The sequence below is a fragment of the Leopardus geoffroyi genome, chromosome B3 (assembly GCF_018350155.1).
Source record: "Leopardus geoffroyi isolate Oge1 chromosome B3, O.geoffroyi_Oge1_pat1.0, whole genome shotgun sequence".
NCBI lineage: Eukaryota > Metazoa > Chordata > Mammalia > Carnivora > Felidae > Leopardus > Leopardus geoffroyi.
This window is the reverse complement of record NC_059337.1, coordinates 62,554,325-62,575,788: the sequence shown is the minus strand read 5'-3', so window position 1 is coordinate 62,575,788 and position 21,464 is coordinate 62,554,325. Positions and strand designations below refer to the sequence as shown.

General features: G+C 38.2%; 1 protein-coding gene across 4 annotated transcripts in view; it reads left to right on the top strand.

The window, feature by feature from the left end:
• KNL1 (kinetochore scaffold 1) overlaps window positions 1–21,464 on the top strand; it is a 68,589-nt gene that overhangs the window by 30,600 nt on the left and 16,525 nt on the right. For all 4 annotated transcript variants that reach the window (XM_045450016.1, XM_045450019.1, XM_045450017.1 and 1 more), the window contains 6 exons: window positions 1,562–1,614; window positions 2,870–7,945; window positions 9,817–9,955; window positions 10,338–10,405; window positions 10,969–11,067; window positions 20,087–20,202. In XM_045450016.1, the coding sequence (XP_045305972.1) occupies window positions 1,562–1,614; window positions 2,870–7,945; window positions 9,817–9,955; window positions 10,338–10,405; window positions 10,969–11,067; window positions 20,087–20,202 (5,551 nt within the window). The remainder of the gene's footprint in view (window positions 1–1,561; window positions 1,615–2,869; window positions 7,946–9,816; window positions 9,956–10,337; window positions 10,406–10,968; window positions 11,068–20,086; window positions 20,203–21,464) is intronic.

Genomic DNA, 21,464 nt, shown 5'->3' with positions numbered 1-21,464 from the left:
TCTCCTTCTCTAGAGTTATTTTTTATAAAACGCACATCTCATCATGGAAGCATCTAGATCCTTTAACATAGAGGCACCTGGGTGGCTCAGTTGGTTAAGTGTCCGACTTCAGCTCAGGTCATGATCTCGGGGTTTGTGAGTTCGAGCCCTTCGTTGGGCTGTGCTGACAGCTCAGAGCCTGGAGCCTGCTTTGGATTCTGTGTCTCTCTCTGTGCCTCTCCCCTGATCATGCTCTGTCTCTCAAAAATAAATAAACATTAAAAAAAAATTTTTTAGATTCTTTAACATAAAATAAAAGATGCTTCAAAATCTTTATCTAACATTTCATTTATTTTATTTTATTTTTTTATGAGAGAGAATGCGCGTGAGTCAGGGAGAGGGACAGAGAGAAAGAGAGAATCTCAAGCAGGCTCCCTGCAGAGCTTGATATGGGGCTGAATCCCATGACCCTGGGACCGTGACCTGAGCTGAAACCAAGAGTCTGACGTTCAACCAACTGAGCCACCCAGTTACTCCTTACTCTAACATATCTATCTCATCAGTTGGGTATTCTGTCCCATGTAACCTCTACTATCCAGAGAATAAAAATAAAATGGAGGGAAAAAAAAAGTACCCCAAAGTTTCCAACTTTACAGTTCCCCCTTTAAAATCACTACATCCGTGGGGCGCTTGGGTGGCTTAGTTGGTTTGGTGTCTGACTTCAGCTCAGGTCATGATCTCCTGGTTTGTGGGTTCGAGCCCCGCGTCTGGCTCTGTGCTGACAGCTCAGAGCCTGCAGCCTGCTTCAGATTCTGTCTCTGGCTCTCTCTGCCCCTCCCCTGCTTGTGCTCTGTCTCTCTGTCTCTAAAATAAATAAACATTAAAAAAAAATTTTTTTTTTAAATCACTACATCCTAGGAGTGCCTGAGTGGCTCAGTTGGTTAAGTGTCTAACTCTTTTTTTTTTTTTAATGTTTATTTATTTCTGAGACAGAGACCGAGCATGAGTGGGGGAGGGGCAGAGAGAGAGGGAGACACAGAATCAAGCAGGCTCCAGGCTCCGAGCTGTCAGCACAGAGCCCAACACGGGGCTCGAACTCACAAACCATGAGATCATGACCTGAGCCGAAGTCGGTCACTCAACCGACTGAGCCACCCAGGCACCCCAAAGTGTCTAACTCTTGATATTGGCTCAGGTCATAATCTCACAGCTGTGAGATTGGGCCCCGCATTGGGCTCTATGCTGAGCGTGGAGCCTGCTTGGGATTCTCTCCCTCTCTCTGCCTCTCCTTCACTTGCTCTCTCTCTCTCAAAATAAATAAACTTTAATAAAACAAATTTACCACATTCTAAAAATATTTCAGTCACATAGAGAATATAATAATCGCTGATCTCTCTGTCCCTAAAATGGGACAGTTGGAAGTCTTAATGAAATTTAATACCTAAGTTCTTATGAAGGGCTTAGTAACTGATAATACTAAGTAAATACTCATAAATGATAAAGAACCTAAGGAAAGAAAAATCAGGCTCTTGATAATATATTTTTTTCTTATTGACTATAGTTTTTTCTTCTTTTTCAATAGGAATGAACACATTGCTCTGTGCTCCCATTCAGTCTCAGATGCAACAGAGAGAGGTATGAGTTCATGCATGTGCCTTTATATTTTAGTCTCCCTTGATAGTTAACACACAAAAACATTAATGGTAATGGCATGATTTAGGGGTTAATTACCAAAGTGGACCAGCATAGACTGGAAAACTTCTTACCTTTTCAGTTAACTAAGGACAGTTCAGTCACAACCAGTATAAATAATAGGGAAATATATTAATTATATCAGGACTTCTCAAACTGTAATGAGCATATGAACTCAGGATTTTGTTGAAATATAGATACTTTTCCAGTACATCTGGCACAGGCCCTGTGATTCTTTACTTCTTTTTTTTTTTTTTTAATTTTTTTTTTTTTCAACGTTTATTTATTTTTGGGACAGAGAGAGACAGAGCATGAACGGGGGAGGGGCAGAGAGAGAGGGAGACACAGAATCAGAAACAGGCTCCAGGCTCCGAGCCATCAGCCCAGAGCCTGACGCGGGGCTCGAACTCACGGACCGCGAGATCGTGACCTGGCTGAAGTTGGACGCTTAACCGACTGCGCCACCCAGGCGCCCCTGTGATTCTTTACTTCTAATCTCCCGATGATACTAGTGCACGGACCATACTTTGAGTAGCAAGAAGTTAGGCTGTATCCTTACAAATAAAACCACTGCTTTAAGATTCAAAAAGAACCCAACTTCTAAGAGTAGAGCATACTATAAATTAGCTGTCATGCACTTATCCCTTTCTCAGTCTTTTTTATTTAGCATGAGAATGACCTATCTAATTAGTAATTAGAATTTTTATTATAATTGACATTGTCAGTCTTTTTCACGTTTTAGTCGTTCTAGTAGGTGTATAATTAACCTTGAACTTCCTGGGGCGCCTGGGTGGCGCAGTCGGTTAAGCGTCCGACTTCAGCCAGGTCACGATCTCGCGGTCCGTGAGTTCGAGCCCCGCGTCAGGCTCTGGGCTGACGCTCAGAGCCTGGAGCCTGTTTCCGATTCTGTGCCTCCCTCTCTCTCTGCCCCTCCCCCGTTCATGCTCTGTCTCTCTCTCTGTCCCAAAAATAAATAAAACGTTGAAAAAAAAAAAAAATTAAAAAAAAAAATTAACCTTGAACTTTCAATTTGTGCAAAAATATGCTACATACCATGTCACTGATTCAGACAAACAGTATATCATGAAACCATCGTTGAGGATTGTTTATATAGTACTCTGTATATAGTACATGTTATAAAATACGTTTCTAAAAGTTTGCATTTGATCTAATCTCCTACATTTTGCTTTCATTATAGATTTCAGTTGCAGAACACAGCCATGAAAAGAAACATGCACATGACCGGACAGTCGTCTTTTCAGATGAAAACCAGATGGATCTAACAACAAGTCACACTGTGATGATTACCAAAGGCCTTTTAGATTGTACCAAAAGTGAAAAATCCACTAAGATAGATACCACATCATTTCTGGCTAACTTAAAGCTCCATACTAAGGATTTAGGAATGAAAAAGGAATTAAATTTTTCCATGGATCAAAGCACTTCTTCAGAAAAGAAAATAAATTTTAATGACTTCATAAAAAGATTGAAAACAGGAAAATCTAATGCTTTAACAGGACCGGATAAAGAAAATTTTGAGATATCTGTTCATCCCAAAGAATCAAATAGGGCCTCTTCTGTACATCAAATGCATGTATCTCTTAGGGTAGATGAAAACAGCAATAATATGACTAGAATCTTTAGAGAACAAGATGATGAGATGAATTTCACCCAGTGTCATACAGCCAATATTCAGACTTTGGTTCCCACATCCAGTGAGACCAGCTTAAGGGAATTTAAAGGTGATAATATTACAATTTATGGCAATGACTTTATGGACTTGACAGTTAATCACACTATCCAGAATTTGCCCTCAGCAGATAATTTATCTAATACAGAAAATCAAACTCAGAATGTCATGATGGATATTCCAACAGCTTATGGAACTAAAGCTCCAGGAAAGAAGACATTCTTAAAGAATAAACTGAATGCTGCTTTTCAAGACCCTTCTTTCAACCCTAAGGGTGAAATACATACTATCAGAAGTCCTATTACAGAGACAGAAACTCACATAGTCACACAGACTTCTAACCAAGATGCCAGAACATTGGCCATGATCCCAGAATCTATATGTGTGAGCCCAGCTACTCAAGATCATAAAACATTTTTCTATTCTAGCAGTAATGATGCTATGGAACTAACCAAGGGTCTCTCAGGTATGAGAGAAGAGAAGAATTTACTGAAGAATGAGAGTAATTATTCTAAAATATATCCCAATCCAGATACCATGTCTATTGTCACAGAGAAAACTGTTTATTTAGGAGAGGATAGCATGGACATTACCAGGAGTCATACAGTTGCAATAGATAATCAGATTTTTAAACAAGATCAGACAAACATACATAGAGCAGACACACCAGTATCTGAAAAAGAAATGATGCTCCAAAATCTCAAAACCATGTCAGAGGATGAGGAAATAAATATAAATTGTAGCTCAGTTCCTCATGAATTTAAGGGAAGATTACAGCAGAGCCTGGCAAATTCTTTATCCTTTTCATTGACTGACAAAAAGACTGAAATATTCACAGATGAAGATATGGATTTGACTAGAAGCCACACAACTAACCTAGGAAGTCAAGTTCCTCTTGCATCTTACAATCTAACATCTGAGAATACCAGTAAATTTCACTCTCAAAGCAAAAGCTCTTCAAATGAATGGGAAGAAATGACCAAAAGTCATATGGAACCATCCCAACAGCCAGACAAAATAGCTAAAAACACCCCAAATGACACCTGGGGCAAAGACAAAGATCAAGTTTTCAAGATTGCACCCTATCTTGACAAAGATTCTCGTCACTCAGCTGATGCTAATCAAGACACAGCAACAAGCCATATGGTATACTCTGGTGGAAATCTTGAGAAACAAGTAATACTGGGAAATAGTGGAAATACAGTTTTATGTCAGCAACCTTTATTTCCTACCACAGAGTCATTTTCTGTATTAGAAGGACAGTCTACCATGAAGAATCATAATATTGCTGTTAACAGTTACACAGTGAAATCTGCACCAGGTCAGAATTCTAAACTGCCTGAGCCACTAAGGAAAAGTTTAGGCAATCCCACACTTGACTGTTCTCATGACAAGACAATTATTTGTTCAGAGGAAGAACAAAATATGGATCTAACCAAGAGTCATACTGTTGTCATTGGATTTGGTCCTTCTGAGGTACAAGAATTGGGTAAGACTGATTTAGAAAATACTAACAGCCAGCTGACAACAGTAAACAAACAGATAGCTGTAAAAGTTGAAAAATGTAGTAAAACTCCTGCAGAGAAAATTGGAGTATTTGTTTCTAATGATAACATAGATGTGTTGGAGGACAAAAGTATACAGAAACTTGGATTTCTGAATGAAAAGCAAGATGTCAAAATTTGTGGAAGGAAAAGTGTTGGCAGACTAAAAGTTGATGAGACTATTGTATTTTCAGAGGGTGATGAGAATGATATGGATATCACCAAGAGTTTTACAGTGGAAATAAATCATAAACCTTTATTAAATGAACAAGATTTTCATTTGGTGCCTTTGGCAGGAACTTCTAAAACTGTTTTGTATACGTGTGGGCAAGATGACATGGAGGTTACTAGAAGTCACACAACTGCTATAGAATGTAAAACTGTCTCACTGGACGAAATCACTAGGCCTGTTGACAAAACTGTAATGTTTGTAGATAATTACAGTGAACTGGAAATGACAAAGTCCCACACTGTTTTCATTGACTACCAAGCAAAGGATAGGACTGTGTTTACAGACAGACCTGACTTTGAACTATGCAAAAGAAAAAGCCCAGAAAAGCCAAGAGTGACATTTCCTTCTGCAGAGGACAGTGTTTTCTTTCCAGAGAATGGTGAAAGTGACCATTCAGCAGCAAAAGTCAACAAGCTAACACCACTGACAGAATGGCCTAACATTGGTCCTATAGAGAAAGCTGTAGGATTTATAGCTGGTGATAACATGGAAGTGCCTAAATCAACCATTTGGAAAAATGACAAAGATGTACCAAAGCCTGAACTTCTGAATGATACTATATCACGCAAAAGTCAGAGAAGGAAAAGCCTTAGTCTTAAAAATGACAAAACTGCATTTTTCAAAAATGATAAAAATGGTATGGATATCACCCAGAGTTGTACAGTGAAAATAAGTAACAAAAGTGTCCTGGAAGATAGAGAGGATTCCTGTTTGGTGCCTTTGGCAGGAACTTCTAAAACTGTTTTGTATACATGTGGGCAGGATGACATGGAGATGACTAGAAGTCACACAACTGCCTTAGAATGTGAAACTGTCTCACCAGATAAAATAACTACTAGGTCTATGGACAAAACTGTAATGTTTGTAGATAATCACTGTGATCTGGAAGTTACCAAATCCCATACTGTTTTCATTGATTGTCAAGCCACAGAGGAAATTCTTCAAGAGTGCCCTAAATTTGGAATAGCTAAAGGAAAAACCTTGGGTATTTCTTTTCATAATGATGGTCACTCTATTCAAGAACTCACTGAAAAACAAGCACTGGCTGTAGAAAACAAAATTGTTTACTCTGAGCAAAAGCATCATGTGATACCCTCTGTTCCTATTAATACATTGTCTGGGGGTCAAAGTCAGTTAGAAATTATCAAATTCAATAGCACTGTGGATGAACAGGCCATGGGGAAAGTTGTAGACCAGGCCTATACATTGGAAAAAGCCAAAACTGAAAGCTGTCAGTTAAATAGTACAGATAGAAGAAACATGGATATTACAAACAGTCATGCAACTGCTATGTGTGGATCCAGTGATAATTATTCCTGTTTACCAAATGCTATTTCCTATTTTGACAGTTTGGGGGGGAGTGTCATGTCCTCAGATGATAAAGATGAGAAAGCCAGTAATTGCCCAATGCAAAACGATCTTGTTTATGCAAACAATTTAGCCAATGAATATTACTTGAAATCTGAGGGACTGCCTCTCTCTGCTTCTTGTTCTTTGTTAGAGGAAGAAGTTACTCAAACCATTACCAAAGGACACTTAGACTGTGCTATAACAGTGCTCAAAGATCAAGATCTGATTAAGGAGCCCCAAAATGTGATAGCTAATCAAACTTTAATATATAGTCAAGATCTGGGGGAGGTAACTAAACCTAATTCAAAGCGAGTATCTTTTAAGCTCCCAAAGGATCAAATGGAGGGCTTTGTTGATAAGGCAGAACATAATTTAAAGATGACCTTTGTTGATGATGTCTGTGTGGCTTCTAAGCCTCATCTCTCAACCCAGCTACCTCCATTATCTCAACAAGGACAAATAATTGTGAATAAAGATGAAACAGTATTGTCTAACACTGGAAATAAGGATTTAAATATTGTTATGGGAAATTCTTCTGTACCCACATGTGCAAATGAGTCCAAAATGCTCAATAATGCCCAACAGTATACTATAGCCTGTAAAAAAGAGCTGAGGAAAAATATTCAGGCAGCTAAATACAATACAGATTTCCACAGTAACTCTGACTTGACTAAGCAAGTTATTCACACTCATGCTAATTCTAGAGAAGCATCATCTCCTGAAATTGCATCTAATACTGCAAGTTTTAGTAGTGTCAAATCAGATCTGAATAATTTGAATGGAAAAACTGAAGAATTTTTAGATTTCCAAACTGCTCATATACCACCTTCTCCAGAACAATTACTTGCATTGGTAAATAAGGCACACAATCATATGAGTATAGAGCAAGCTACAGAAATACATAATATTAACACAGTGTCCGGCAATGTTGAAGATGATGGAGATAAAGAAAATAAAATTTCTCATAATGGAACTGAAACTGTCTCTGTACCACTCACAGTTGTAAAAGATAAAGTAAGGAGACGTTCTTTGGGAATATTTTTGCCCAGATTGCCAAATAAGAGAAATTGTAGTGTCACTGGTATTGATGACCTGAAGCAGATTCAAGGAGATACAGCTGATTTAAGTCACTTAGAAACTCAACCAGTCTTCAGTAAGGAATCAAGCATTGAGTTTGTTGCAACTAAGCTGAACTTAAGTCCATCTCAATATATAAATGAGGAAAACCTTCCTATATACCCTGGTGAGATTAATTCCTCAGACTCTATTATCATAGAAACTGAGGAAAAGTCTTTGATTGAGACATATCAAAGAGAGATTTCACCATCTGAAAATAATGTAAGAGAAACCAGTAATAGCCAAAAAAGAACCTGGACACAAGAAGAAGATGATATTCAGAATGAGACAAAAATCAGAAAAAGTGAGATTAGGTTTAGTGATACTCCACAAGATCAGGAGGTAAGCTCTGTCTTGAACTAAGGAATGTTATTTATTTTTTTTAATATGTATTCATTTATTTTGAGAGAGAGAGAGAACACGTGCACGAGCAGGGGAGGGGCAAAGAGAGAATCCCAAGCAGCCTCCACACCAATTCAGGGCTCTAACTCATGACCCTGAGATCATGACCTAAGCAGAAATCATTAGTCAGTAACTGACTGAGCCACACAGGCAGCCCTTGAATTTTAATTTTAAGGCAGAAGTTGATGAGTAGGAATTGATTATTTCCAACTATAGGGCTGGGGAAATAATCGTGTGTGGCATGTTAAGAAATTATTTGACTAACAATTTGAAGTGACAAATCACAAAAAAATGAAATGGGAAGTAGTATAAAAATTAATGCTGAAATTGTGCAATTTGTCATTGTGTGTTTGCATATGAGAATCTCCAGGCAGGGTGTATGTAGTTTGAAAAGTTATCTTTAGTGTTCTAAATATCTAGAGGGTAAAAAACAAAACAAAACAACTTTTTGTTATGCAAACTGCGTAAAGAAAAGCCTGCTTGAATTTTCTTGGCTAATGAAGATATGTGAAAGCTGAGAGTCCATTTCTTTAGTGAATGAGAGAATGCCTAAGTCAAGCCCAGTATCTCAAGGTGAAGTGAGATTCTGAATTTATGAAAGAGGTCATAGATTTTTTTTTTTTTTTGAAGTTGAAGGAATACTCATTTAGATAACTTGGAGAGAATGGAACCTATCACTCAAATTGAGTTGTATAGGTGGAGAAATAAAGATTAGAAAGTATCAGAGATTGATAGAAGACAGAGTTTAAATGCTATTAAGAAATATGTGCGTGAGCTTAGAAAATTATTTTAGTACTTCTATAATATGAGGTCCTGAGGAAATGAAGCTTTGAAGTAGTATCAGTGATAGAAAATTTAAAACTAAAAAGATTCCATAAAAATTATTAATATTTTTTTAATGTTTATTTATTTTTGAAAGAGACAGAGACAGAATGCAATTGGGTTAGGGGCAGAGAGAGAGGGAGACACAGAGTCCAAAGCAGGCTCCAGGCTCCGAGCTGTCAGCACAGAGCCTGATACGGGGCTTGAACCCACGAGCTGTGAGATCATGACCTGAGCTGAAGTCGGACTCTCAACTGACTGAGCCACCCAGGCGCCCCAAAAATTAGTAGTATTTTGTTCAGTAGATAGTGAATATCTGCTGTGTCCTGGGTATAGTTTAGGAGCTGGGAATGAATCAATGAGAATTTGCAGAAAAGAAAATCAGTTCTCATGGAGATTACATTCTAACATTTAGACCAAGAACATGTTGTCTTCAAAATTTATGTAAGTAGTAGGTGAAAATGGCGTTTAAGCCTGTAAAGTCAAATGGCTAAAATGGTAAAAGCAAGACCACATCCCTTATTTGACATCAGCCAAAGGAATGTTGGTCACCTGGGGAAAGAAGTACTAAAGCCTGGAAGTAAGTTTCTTTGTGCTCTAGCCAGAGCCACTATGTATAGCCAGTTTTCTATGCTGGTTTATTTCAGCGTGGTAGCCCTGACCCTGGTGGCTAGTAGTTAAATAATTGGATAGGTCAACATTTGTCAGCTCATTGGATCTGTCTTTAACTTAGACACATCTGAGAAACCATTTGCTTATGCGGTATAATGCACAAGGTGATTTCTATATATTCTTAAATAAATTACTTTAAAGGTTTAATAAGTTGCTTATTACTTATTCTAATTTGTTACTGAGGTATTTCATATAAATTATAGATAAGTTTTATGTTAAGAAGTAGTATTTGTTAGCATTTAACAAACATTTAGTTATTTATAGGTATACAGAGTCCTAACTTCATGCTGATGATGTTCCTTAATTGATAATTTCAGATTTTTGATCACCATGCTGAAGGCGATATAGATAAAAATGCTAACAGTGTATTAATAAAGAGCCTAAGCAGGACACCATGTAGTTGCAGCAGTTCTCTGGATTCGATCAAGGCCGATGGGACTTCTCTGGACTTCAGCAGTAAGATCTTCATGAAGGCTAAATAATAGAAGTCATCTGCTTACTTGACTAATAATAAATGTATTTCAGTTTAGGAGATATTTAAAATTTATTTAAGCTTTTTGGGAGTTATAGCTAATTGATAAGTAAAATATTTAGTCTCTTTTTAATTCTTAGTAATTTTAATAAATTGAGAAGTGATAGACTATAAACGGTAAGAGAAACATTGAATGGGGCCTTAAAATTGTGATATACTTTGCACTATAAATGACTCTCTTCCCCCAAAGATCCTAGCAGATATCTTCAATGGAATGAACCACACATATAAACCTGAATGATGGTTAAAATTAAGCTTACAATTCAGTTTTGACATGTTCATCTCCTGAATTTGCTTTACCTCTAGCACACCACAATAGTCAAATGGAATCACAGTTCCTCAGAGACACTATTTGTGAAGAGAGCTTGAAGGAGGTATGTTAAAATACTTATGTTTCTGTTGCAACTGTTTTCCTCTTTTTGTTTTTAAATTTTTTTAGGGGAGCTTGGGTGGCTCAATCGGTTAAGTGTCCCAAGTCTTTGATTTCGGCTCAGGTCATGATCTCACAGTTCAAGAGATCAAGCCCCAGGCTGATCAGCTCTCTCTCTCTCTCTCTCTCTCTCTCTCTCTCTCTCTGCCCCTCCCCTGCTCACTCTTTCTCTCTCAAAAAAAAGAAACTTAAAAAAATGTTTTTTTAATTATGAAATATTTCAACTATACAGAAAACAAGTGTTTTTTATTAAGGACCCAGCATGTTCATTAGTCATATGGAGTAGAAATCACAATTAGAAGACCTATGTTTTATAATTTGTTCTTAATTCTATTGTTACTGAATAACATTAAGAAATACTATTAGATAAAATCTTTTCATGTATAGCTTTACAGATATTTAGATATTTCCACAAATATACTGTAAGCTATTTAGAAACAAAGTAGGGTGTTATAGTCAAAAAGAACTCACTTTGAATAGTTGTGCAAACTTTTTTTCTTTCCTCAGAAACTCAAAGATGGGAAAATTACAATAAAGGAGTTCTTTATACTTCTTCAGGTCCACATTTTGATACAGAAACCCCGACAGAGCAATCTCCCAACCAGAGTAAGTGCAATTTCTTGACAAAATAGTTATCTCAGTCAAAATGTATTGTACTTGTTTATTAGACTGCATCAAAATGTGTGTTTATACAAAAACAGAAAAAGAATCTAAGGAAGCATATTTTCCTGCAGAAAGTTTTTCTATAGTAGGTATATTGTGCTTAGCATAAAAATTGATTTTTTGTAGTGTCATAGATTTTGATAAGGTGAAATTTTATTTTTTCTCATTCCTTGCTATGTATTTTGTCTTTGATCCTTTTTCTTGAACATATACTTTTTCACACTATTATAAAAATCCAAGTATAAAAAATTTTTAATAAACATTTTTCAAAATCAAAATTATGTAAGATTATACAATGTTTGAATTATATAATCAACAAACTCAATTTAAAAGATTAATAGAAAAATTTAATAGGAATATTTTTTTCTCTTAAGTCTGTCGAACATTTATAAAAATTAGTTATGCCCTTGACCACAAAGAAAGTATTAACAGACTGAAAAAAAAATGGAGATTTTACGGACAATATTACCTGATCTTAATCCAATAAAATTAGAACTAATAAAAGGACTAAAACATTCTTAACCTTCTTGGAAATTGAGAAATACACTTGTAGATAACTGTGAGATCAGAGAGGGAATCAAGACCATTAAGAAAGCACAGTGAAGGAGAATATTTAATACAAATCTATGTGAAATACAGCAAAACTTATACTTAACAGAAAATTGAAAGTATTAGATATCATTGTTATTATAGAAGAGAACCTAAATAAAGGAATTTTTAATGCTCACTTTAAGAAATTGGAAAATGAGGGGCGTCTGGGTGGCCCATTTGGTTAAGCGTCTGACTCTTGATTTCAGCTCAGGTCATGATCTCATGGTTCATGAGTTCAAGCCCCGCATCGGGATCTGTGCTGTCAGCATGGAGCCTGCTTTGGATCCTCTGTCCTCCTCTCTGCCTCTGCCCCACTCATGCATGCGTATACACCATGCACTCACAAACTCTCTCAAAAATAAATATTGAAAAAAAAAAAGAGGGGCGCCTGGGTGGCTCAGTCGGTTAAGCGTCGGACTTCAGCTCAGGTCGTGATGTCACGGTCTGTGAGTTCGAGCCCTGCGTCAGGCTCTGTGCTGACAGTTCAGAGCCTGGAGCCTGCTTCAGATTCTGTGTCTCTCTCTCTCTCTCTCTCTGACCCTCCCCTGTTCATGCTCTGTCTCTCTCTGTCTCAAAAATAAATAAACATTAAAAAAATAAAAAAAATAAAAAAAGGAAAAAAAAAAGAAATCGGAAAATGAACCATAAAATAATATCCATAAAAAAGACATGAAGACAGAATTAATGCAAATAAATGGTAAAAGCTAATGAGACAGGAAACCAAAATTAGTAGAAAGATTAGCAAATCCAAAAACTGGTACTTTGAAAAAACAATAAAATAAGAAAACCCTTGAAGAGCCTAATTAAGAAAAAAAGACATGGGGCGCCTGGGTGGCGCAGTAGGTTAAGCGTCCGACTTCAGCCAGGTCACGATCTCACGGTCCGTGAGTTTGAGCCCCACGTCGGGCTCTGGGCTGATGGCTCGGAGCCTGGAGCCTGTTTCCGATTCTGTGTCTTCCTCTCTCTCTGCCCCTCCCCCATTCATGCTCTGTCTCTGTCCCAAAAATAAATAAAAACGTTGGGAAAAAAAAAAAAAAATTAAAAAAAAAAAAGAAAAAAAGACATGAGCACCTGGGTGGCTTGGTCAGTTAAGAATCCAACTCTTGATTTCAGCTCAGGTCATCAGGTCATGATCTCACAGTTCATGCGATAGAGTCCCACAATTGGGCTCTGTGCTGACAGCCAAAGTCCGCTTGGGATTCTCTCTCTCTCTCTCTCTCTCTCTCTCTCTCTCTCTCTCTCTCTCTGACCCTCCCCTGCTTGTGCGTGCATGAGTGCATGCACTCTCTCAAAATAAGTAAATAAACATTTAAAAAAAAGAAAGAAAGAAAAAGAGAAAGCTAAAATATAGATGGTTGAGAAAGAAGACCTGTCCAGAGATTAAAATGATTTTTTTAAATCCATCAACTCTGACAACAAATTTTAAGACCCAGATGATTTTTTTTAATGTTTATTTATTTTTGAGAGACAGAGATAGACAGAGCGTGATTTGGGGAGGGGCAGAGAGAGAGGGAGACACAGAATCCAAAGCAGGCTCCAGGCCCTGAGCTGTCAGCACAGAGCCTGATGCAGGGCTCAAACTCACAAGTGGTGACATCATGACCTGAGCCGAAGTTGGACGCTCAACCGACTGAGCCACCCAGGTGCCCCCAGATGATTTTTTAGCAAGATATAAATTACCGAAATTAACCTAAGACATGGAAAACTTTCATTCTCATCGAAAATTTTATTTTATAACTTACCACTAAAATTGTCACTAGAACCAGATGAGTTCTATCTAGCTTTTATTTTTTTTATTTTTTATTTTTTTTCAGCGTTTATTTATTTTTGGGACAGAGAGAGACAGAGCATGAACGGGGGAGGGGCAGAGAGAGAGGGAGACACAGAATCGGAAACAGGCTCCAGGCTCTGAGCCATCAGCCCAGAGCCCGACGCGGGGCTCGAACTCACGGACCACGAGATCGTGACCTGGCTGAAGTCGGACGCTTAACCGACTGCGCCACCCAGGCGCCCCAGTCTATCTAGCTTTTAAAGAATGAACCTACACAGGGGCACCTGGCTGATTTAGTCAGTAGAGGATATGACTCTTGAAGTCCCACACTGGGCATAGAGCTTTTAAAAAAGTTTTTGTTGGGGCACCTAGGTGGCTCAGTCGGTTGAACATCTGACTTGATTTCAGCTAAAGTCATGATCTCATGGTTCGTGAGTTTGAGCCCCTCATCGGGCTGTATGCTGACAGCATGGAGCCTGCTTGGGATTCCCTCTCTCTGCCCCTCCCCTGCTCATGCTCTGTCTCTCTCTCAAAATAAATAAACTTTTAAATAAATAAAAATAAATAAAGTTTTTGTTTTAAATAATGAAGGGAGAGAGGGAAGGAAGAAGAAAGGAGGGACAGAAGGATGAATGAACCTACACATCTGTGGACATTTGGTTTATGAGAAAGATGCCAAAATCAAGTCTAAAAGGTGCCTGGGTGGCGCAGTCGGGTAAGAGTCGGTTTTGGCTTGTGTCATGATCTCGCGGCTTTGTGCATTCCAGCCACATATCAGGCTCTGCGCCGGCAGCACAAAGCCTGCTTGGGATTCTCTCTCCCTCTCTGCCCCTCCCCCACTTGCACTGTCTCTGTCTCTCTCAAAATAAGTAAACTTAAAAAAAAAAAAAAGAGGGGCGCCTGGGTGGCGCAGTCGGTTAAGCGTCCGACTTCAGCCAGGTCACGATCTCGCGGTCCGTGAGTTCGAGCCCCGCGTCGGGCTCTGGGCTGATGGCTCAGAGCCTGGAGCCTGTTTCCGATTCTGTGTCTCCCTCTCTCTCTGCCCTTCCCCCGTTCATGCTGTGTCTCTCTCTGTCCCAAAAATAAATAAACGTTGAAAAAAAAAAAAAAAAAAAAAAAACGTTTGTGCCACAAGTGATACCATCAAGAAAGTGAAAAGACAACCCACAGAATGGGAGAAAACATTGGCAAATCCTACATTTATAAAGGACTTGTATCTAGAATATATAAAGAACTTTTTCAACTCAATAATAAAAAGACAACCTAATTAAAAAACAGTCAAGAGAATCTAGGGATGCCTGGGTGGCTCAGTCGGTTGAGCGTCTGACTCTTGATGCTGGCTCAGGTCATGACTTCATGGTTCCTGAGTTCAAGCCCTGTGTTGGGTTCTGTGCTGACAGCACAGAGCCTGCTTGGGATTTTGTCTCTTCTTCTCTCCGCCCCTTTCCTGCTTGCACTTTCACTGTCTCAAATATAAACAAATAAGTAAAAACTTAAAAAAAAGAAAGTAGTCAAAGGGATGTGAATAAACATTTGTCTGAAGAACATATACAAAAGGCCCACGAGTAGAAGAAAACATGTTCAGCATCATTAGTCATTAAGGAAATGCAAGTTAAAACAGAAATGAGTTACCACTTCACAACTACTATGATGGCTGTAATCAAAAAGATAGAAAATAAACTATTGGCAAGGATGTAGAGAAATTAGAATTTTCTTTCATACATTGCTGGTGGGAATGTAAAATGGTACAGCCACTTTGGAAAACAGTTTGGCATTTTCTCAAAAAGTTAAACATAGAACTATTATAAGATTCAGCAATTCCACTTCTAAGTATATTCCCAAGAGAACTGGATATATACATCCACACAAAACTTGTACATGAGCACTATTCATAATAGCCAAAATGTGAACTTAGTGGTTTTTTGGGGCTGGAATGGGGGTGGAAGAGAATGCAGAGTGACACCTAATGGGCACAGGGTTTCTTACAGGGGGATGAAAATGCTTTAAATTAGATTGTGGTTGATGATTGCACAACCCTGTGAATAAACATTAAAAAATTATTTAATTGTATACTTAAATGTATGAATTATATGGTATGTGAATTAAACTTTAATAAAGCTGTTTAGAAAGCAATCAATTCCAGGAGAATTGTATATCTAAATGTGAAGTGTGAATCAAAGATGGAAAGTGAGAAAATGGGCACACATCTTTTGTGTCCCCAACCTCATTATTCTTATCACTATAGCTATCCACTAGATTCCCACTAGAATCCTCTTGTTTCACCTGTAGATGTGGAGTAGAAAGCTGCCTAGATGTGGATCCAGAGTCTACAACTTCTTAGGAAAAGCAGAAAGAGTACCAGGGGACTAGGAGAAAGCAGAGGGGAGGGAACTATACGAGCAGAGACGCTGCTGGCAGAAGAGGTGAAGAAGAGGACACTTAAGGAGCTAACCCTTAGGTTAGCTACCCTTAAGGTCTGAATCTTCCCCTTTCCTCTCAGGCCTTGCAGAGGTCAGGAGGATCAGTGTTAGGGAAATAGATCTGGTAACAAACCCATAGAGATGGAAAGAGAGTTTATGCTATCCAGGAAAGAAATTTAAAATTCCAAAGTAGGGACAAGCCAAAGAGGTACATATGGACCATTGAAAATGAAGTTCACAGCTATGGGCGTCTGATCCAGGACTTGGATAACTATGAGTCTATTTTAGGGTGGAACCGAGGAAAGTGTTTTTTTTTCTCCTTCCTTTTTCTTTTCTTTCTCTTTTTTTGTTTTTTTAAAGTAAGCTCTACACCCAACATGGGGCTTGAACTCACAGCCCCAAGATCAGGAGTCACATGCTCAAGATGCCTGGCTGGCTCAGTCAGAGCATCCAGCTCTTGATCTTGGGGCCGTGAGTTCAAGCCTAACGTTGGGTGTAGAGATTACATTTAAAAAAGTCACATGATCTACCAACTGAGCCAGCCAGGCACCCCTGAGGAGAATGTTCTTGAGGCAAGTGGGGAAGTGTGTGCTACCCCTTATAGACACATATACAGCTCCCATATGTGTTTGCAGTTACAGGAGCTCAGAAGGCATCACCAGCAAATGGTGCTTTTGTAGTGTCCCCTGATGCTCATTATGTGCAGGGAGTGCCTCAGGCAGAAGTACTATAATTCACACCCTCCTCAGGGATATCAAGGAACTATTGCAGGTACCCCTGCCAGGCCTGAAATAGCCAAGAGCTGATTGTGCATAAATTGGGTACTTAATCAAAATAGATAAGTCAGGGGAGGAGGGTTGCTGGTGTACATAGTCCTGGGTTCACGGTGTAGCAAATTAACCCAACTGTGCATATGGCATGGACAGTTGCAGCCCATATGTACCCACAGTGCATGAGCCTGGTACCCATTGACACTTGTACTCCTGATGAATCTCTAGGAACATGGCCCTGTGTTTCACTGGTGGTTATGAAGGTTCAGGAGGAACCCTACCCTTTGTAAAGAGACTTTTATTATTATAGGAAATGTCAAACATAGACAAAAATAGAGAATAGTTCAATGATCTCCCCATGTATACATCACCAAACTTCAAAATTTATCAACTCTTGTTTTGTCTCTGCATTTCCCTGCCTCCTTCCTGTTATTTTGAAGCAAATTCCAGGCATCATCAATTTATCTGGTTTTCAATACATATCCCTAAAAAGATGAAGACTCATATTTTAAAAACATATCCAAACATAATAATCATACCTTAAAATGATTATTCAATCAGTATTTTTCTTTTCCTCATTGTCTTCAGCATTATCTTCCTTCCAGTTTACTAAATTGAGACCCAAATGAGGTCAAAATAATATAATTGGTTGATATCTTTAGTCATCTCCTAAACTGTAAGGTCCCATTCCATCTCTGTCTCCTTTTTTTTTTTCTTTTTAGTGAAGAAACCAGGTTTATTATTATTATTATTTTTTTTTTTTTTTTGTAGAGTTTACCACTAAATGGATTTTGCCAGTTGTGCACACCCAACTTTTATCTATCCTTTGTATTTTTTGTAAAGTGGCAGAAGCTTTATCAGATTCAGAGTTTTTTTCAAGTTCACTTTATAGTCCTTCTTCCATCAGGAAATAATGTGTGATGATGATGAATAGGCAGCCATTAATGATCATTATCTAGATCTAGTAATTAGGAGTTGTAAAGTAGTAGTTGTAAACTAATTCTATCATTTATTTTTCATTTATTGTCCAAATACTTCTATAAAAAGAAATATTCCTTTACCCAAGCATTTGACTCCTATATGAAGGCATTTAGCCATTTTCCCAAGGAGGCCTGATTTCTTTGAGTGAAAAATCCTTGCTTTAAAACCACAGTCTGGGTGTGCCTCAGTTGCTTAAGCATCTGACTCTTGATTTCAGCTCAGGTCATGATCTCACAGTTTTGTGAGGTGGAGCCCCTCATTGGGCTCTGCACTTGCAGCTCAGAACCTGCTTGGGATTCTTTCTGTCTCCTCTCATTCTTCCCCTCCCCTACTCATGCTCTCTCTGTCACTCTCGAAACAAAAATGTAAATTAAAAAAAGCACAATCTGGGGAGCACCTGGGTGGTTCAGTCAGTTGAGCATATGACTCATAATTTCAGTTCAGGTCAAGATCCTGGGGCTGTGGGGTGAAGCCCTGTGTCCATCAAGCTCTGTGCTGAGCATGGAGCCTGCTTGGGATTCTCTTTCTCTCCCTCTGCCCCCTCCCCCTACCTCTCTCTCTTTCTTCCAAATTAAAACAAAAAACAAAAAAAACAACAAAAAAAACCCATAATCTGTGTTCTAGTGTTGCCATTTCTTTTTGAGCCAGTGTATGGAGCTTTGATTTTTATTTATAAATCTAGCCTTAAATATACCTTTAAGAAAGAGAATCAACTTCAGTTATAATTGATCTTAGCATTTTTTATACTTTATAAGTACTTTACTTAGTACTTTTATATTTTATTTTATACTTTCTAGTAAATACTTCTAGTATCTGCTAGAAGATCTGTTAGAGACAGAGAAGAGAGATTAAAACCTCATTCAGTTCTTTTTAATTTATCAAATAAAAGTAGAAAGTGAGAAGAAGCTAACATTTTGTTAGAACACTTTATCAGGCTCTGGACTTGAGTAACCTTTAAAAAAAAACCTTTTACCATAATCTTGAGAGGCTGGTCAATATTGTGCCCATTTTATAGATGAGGAGACCAACTCTTAGAGTGGTAAAATGACTTATTCTGTGCCATACTGCCTATGAATAATGGGCAGTTGTGGGATTTTGTTTGGTTTTTATATGTAATGTGATGTAAGGAGCTGACTTGGTTTTTCCATTACTGCATCAAGGACATCAAAAAGTCATTGGATTTGGGATGCCTGGCTGGCTCTGTTGGAAGGTCAAATGACTCTTGATATCAGGTTCTGAGTTTGAGCCCCATGTTCAATGTAGAGATTAAAAGTAAAATTGAGGCAGCTGGGTGGCTTAGTCAGTTGAGCATCTGACTTCAGCTCAGGTCATGAACTCATGGTTTGTGAGTTCAAGCTCCACATCAGTCTCACAGCTGTCAGTGCAGAGTGCACTTCAGCTCCTCTGTCCCCCTCTCTCTCTCTGCACCTCCCCCGTTCATGCCCTCCTTCTCTCTCAAAAATAAATAAACATTTAAAAAATAAAGATATGGGTGCTTGGGTGGCTTAGTCAGTTAAGCATCCAACTTCAGCTCAGGTCATGATCTCAAGGTATATGAGTTCAAGCCCTGCATCAGGCTCTGTGCTGACACCTCAGAGCCTGGAGCCTGCTTTGGATTCTGTGTCTCCCTCTTTCTCTGCCCCATCCCCACTCAAACTCTGTCTCTCTGACTCTCAAAAAAAAAAAAAATTTTTTTTAATAAAAATAAAATCTTTTTTTATTTATTTATTTATTTATTTATTCTGAGAGAGAGAGAGAACATGAAGGGCAGAGAGAGAGAGAGGAAGAGAGAATTACAAGCAAGCTCCACACTGCTAGCACAAAGCCTGACGCGGGGCTTGAACCCACAAACTGCAAGATCATGACCTGAGCTAATAGCCAGAGTCAGATGCTTAACTGACTGAGCCACCCGGGTGCCCCAAAAATAAAATCTTAAAAAAAAAATCATTGGATTAGAGCTATAAAACGTTTTTTAAAATAACCATATTTTTACTACCTTATTTTATATATGCCAGAAAATTTTGAATCTAAACTGAGACACAAGTATGGATTAGAGCTAGAGAATGGGCGTTGAAAAGAAAAATCTGGGAAACTGGCATCTTTTTTCTTTCTTTTAATGGAAGAGTTCCTGATAAGTTTGAACTTTTAGGTACTGATTTTCTTAAAAAAACACATAACCGTTTTCAAACCACTTTGACTCGCATGTGAATGGAACATCCACTAAACAAATGTAGGAAATGGACTTTGACGTCAGAGACTTGAATTCAAATTCCAACTACTAGATTATTGGGTGTATCAATTTCATAAGGTAATCAAATTTTTCTTTTATGACTTTTTAAAATAAGCACTCTGAAATGTGAAACAGTTTTTAAACATGGTTTTGTCTTCAAACTACCAGTTTTGAGGGACTGATTTTCTTTTTTTTCCAGTTTACTGTAAACACACCACCTACTCCAGAAGACGTGATGTTAAGTCAATATGTTTACCGACCCAAGATACAGATTTATAGAGAAGATTGTGAGGCTCTTCGCCAAAAGATTGAAGAGTATGAAAGTTTTCGTTTTTGTGTGTGTTTCATTGGATGCGTGAATAATCTGTGTGATAAGGTTTTGATTAGAATAACACTGGCACAGGAAAAAGTTCATGGCATTAACTGGCAGTGTGATATGGTATATAGGAAAGAGTCAGCTTTGTAGTCAGACAGATTAAAGCTCAATCCTGGCTACAGCACTAGCTGTGTAACTTTATGTGTCATTTAACCATCATTTCCACATCCATAAATTAGGGATAACGATACATACGCAACAGGCAGAAATGAGCAGAGGAAATAATGTATATAAAATGTCTTGATGCCATTCTTAGCAAAAAGTACATCCTCAATAAACATTAATTATTAGATTATGATATCATAAATTGATTGCAAAAAAACATCTTCAAAAAAGAAGATAGATAGTACCCTTTAGAGATTTATATAGAGTGCCTGAAATCAAGATTGACTTTGGGTTTATAATTTTATCTCATTTGCCCTTGATTTGCATTATGAAAGAACATGGTATTAGACTGTTGCTCAGTGCTTTGGTGTATGTAGATGCAGCACAATAATTTATAAATTAGGTATATCTAGATTCCCTCAGGTAAATTAGGACTTACAATCCAAAATATATTTATATCCTAGTTATCTAGAACTATCCAATTAAATTTGAACCAATCTGGGGCGCCTGGGTGGCTCAGTCGGTTGGGCAACTGACTTCAGCTCAGGTCATGATCTCATGGTTCGTGGATTCAAGCCCTGCGTCAGGCTCTGTGCTGACAGCTCGGAGCCTGGAGCCTGCTTCAGATTCTGTGTCTCCCCTCTCTCTACCCCTCCCCTGCTCGTGCTCTGTGTCTCTCTGTCTCTCAACAATGAATAAACGTTTAAAAAAAAATTTTTTTTTAAATTTTTTGAACCAATTTAACAAGCAGAAAAGAAAATAATTTTTAGTGGCACCTGGGTGGCTCAGTCGGTTAAGCGTCCAACTTGTCCAGCTTCAGCTCAGATGATCTTGCAGTTCATGAGTTCAAGCCCCACATTGGGCCATCGGGCTCTGCTGACAGCTTAGAGCCTGGAGCCTGCTTCAGATTCTGTGTCTCCCTCTCTCTCTGCCCCTCCCCCATTTGTGCTCTGTCTCTCTCAAAAATACATATTTATTTAAAAAAATTTTTTTAATCATTTAAAAAAAATTATGTAGTTTTAAAACTAGAAACTTAAGATGCTATTAAATTATAACACCACAGATTTGCCTGATCCTGTTTTTTCATTCAACTATA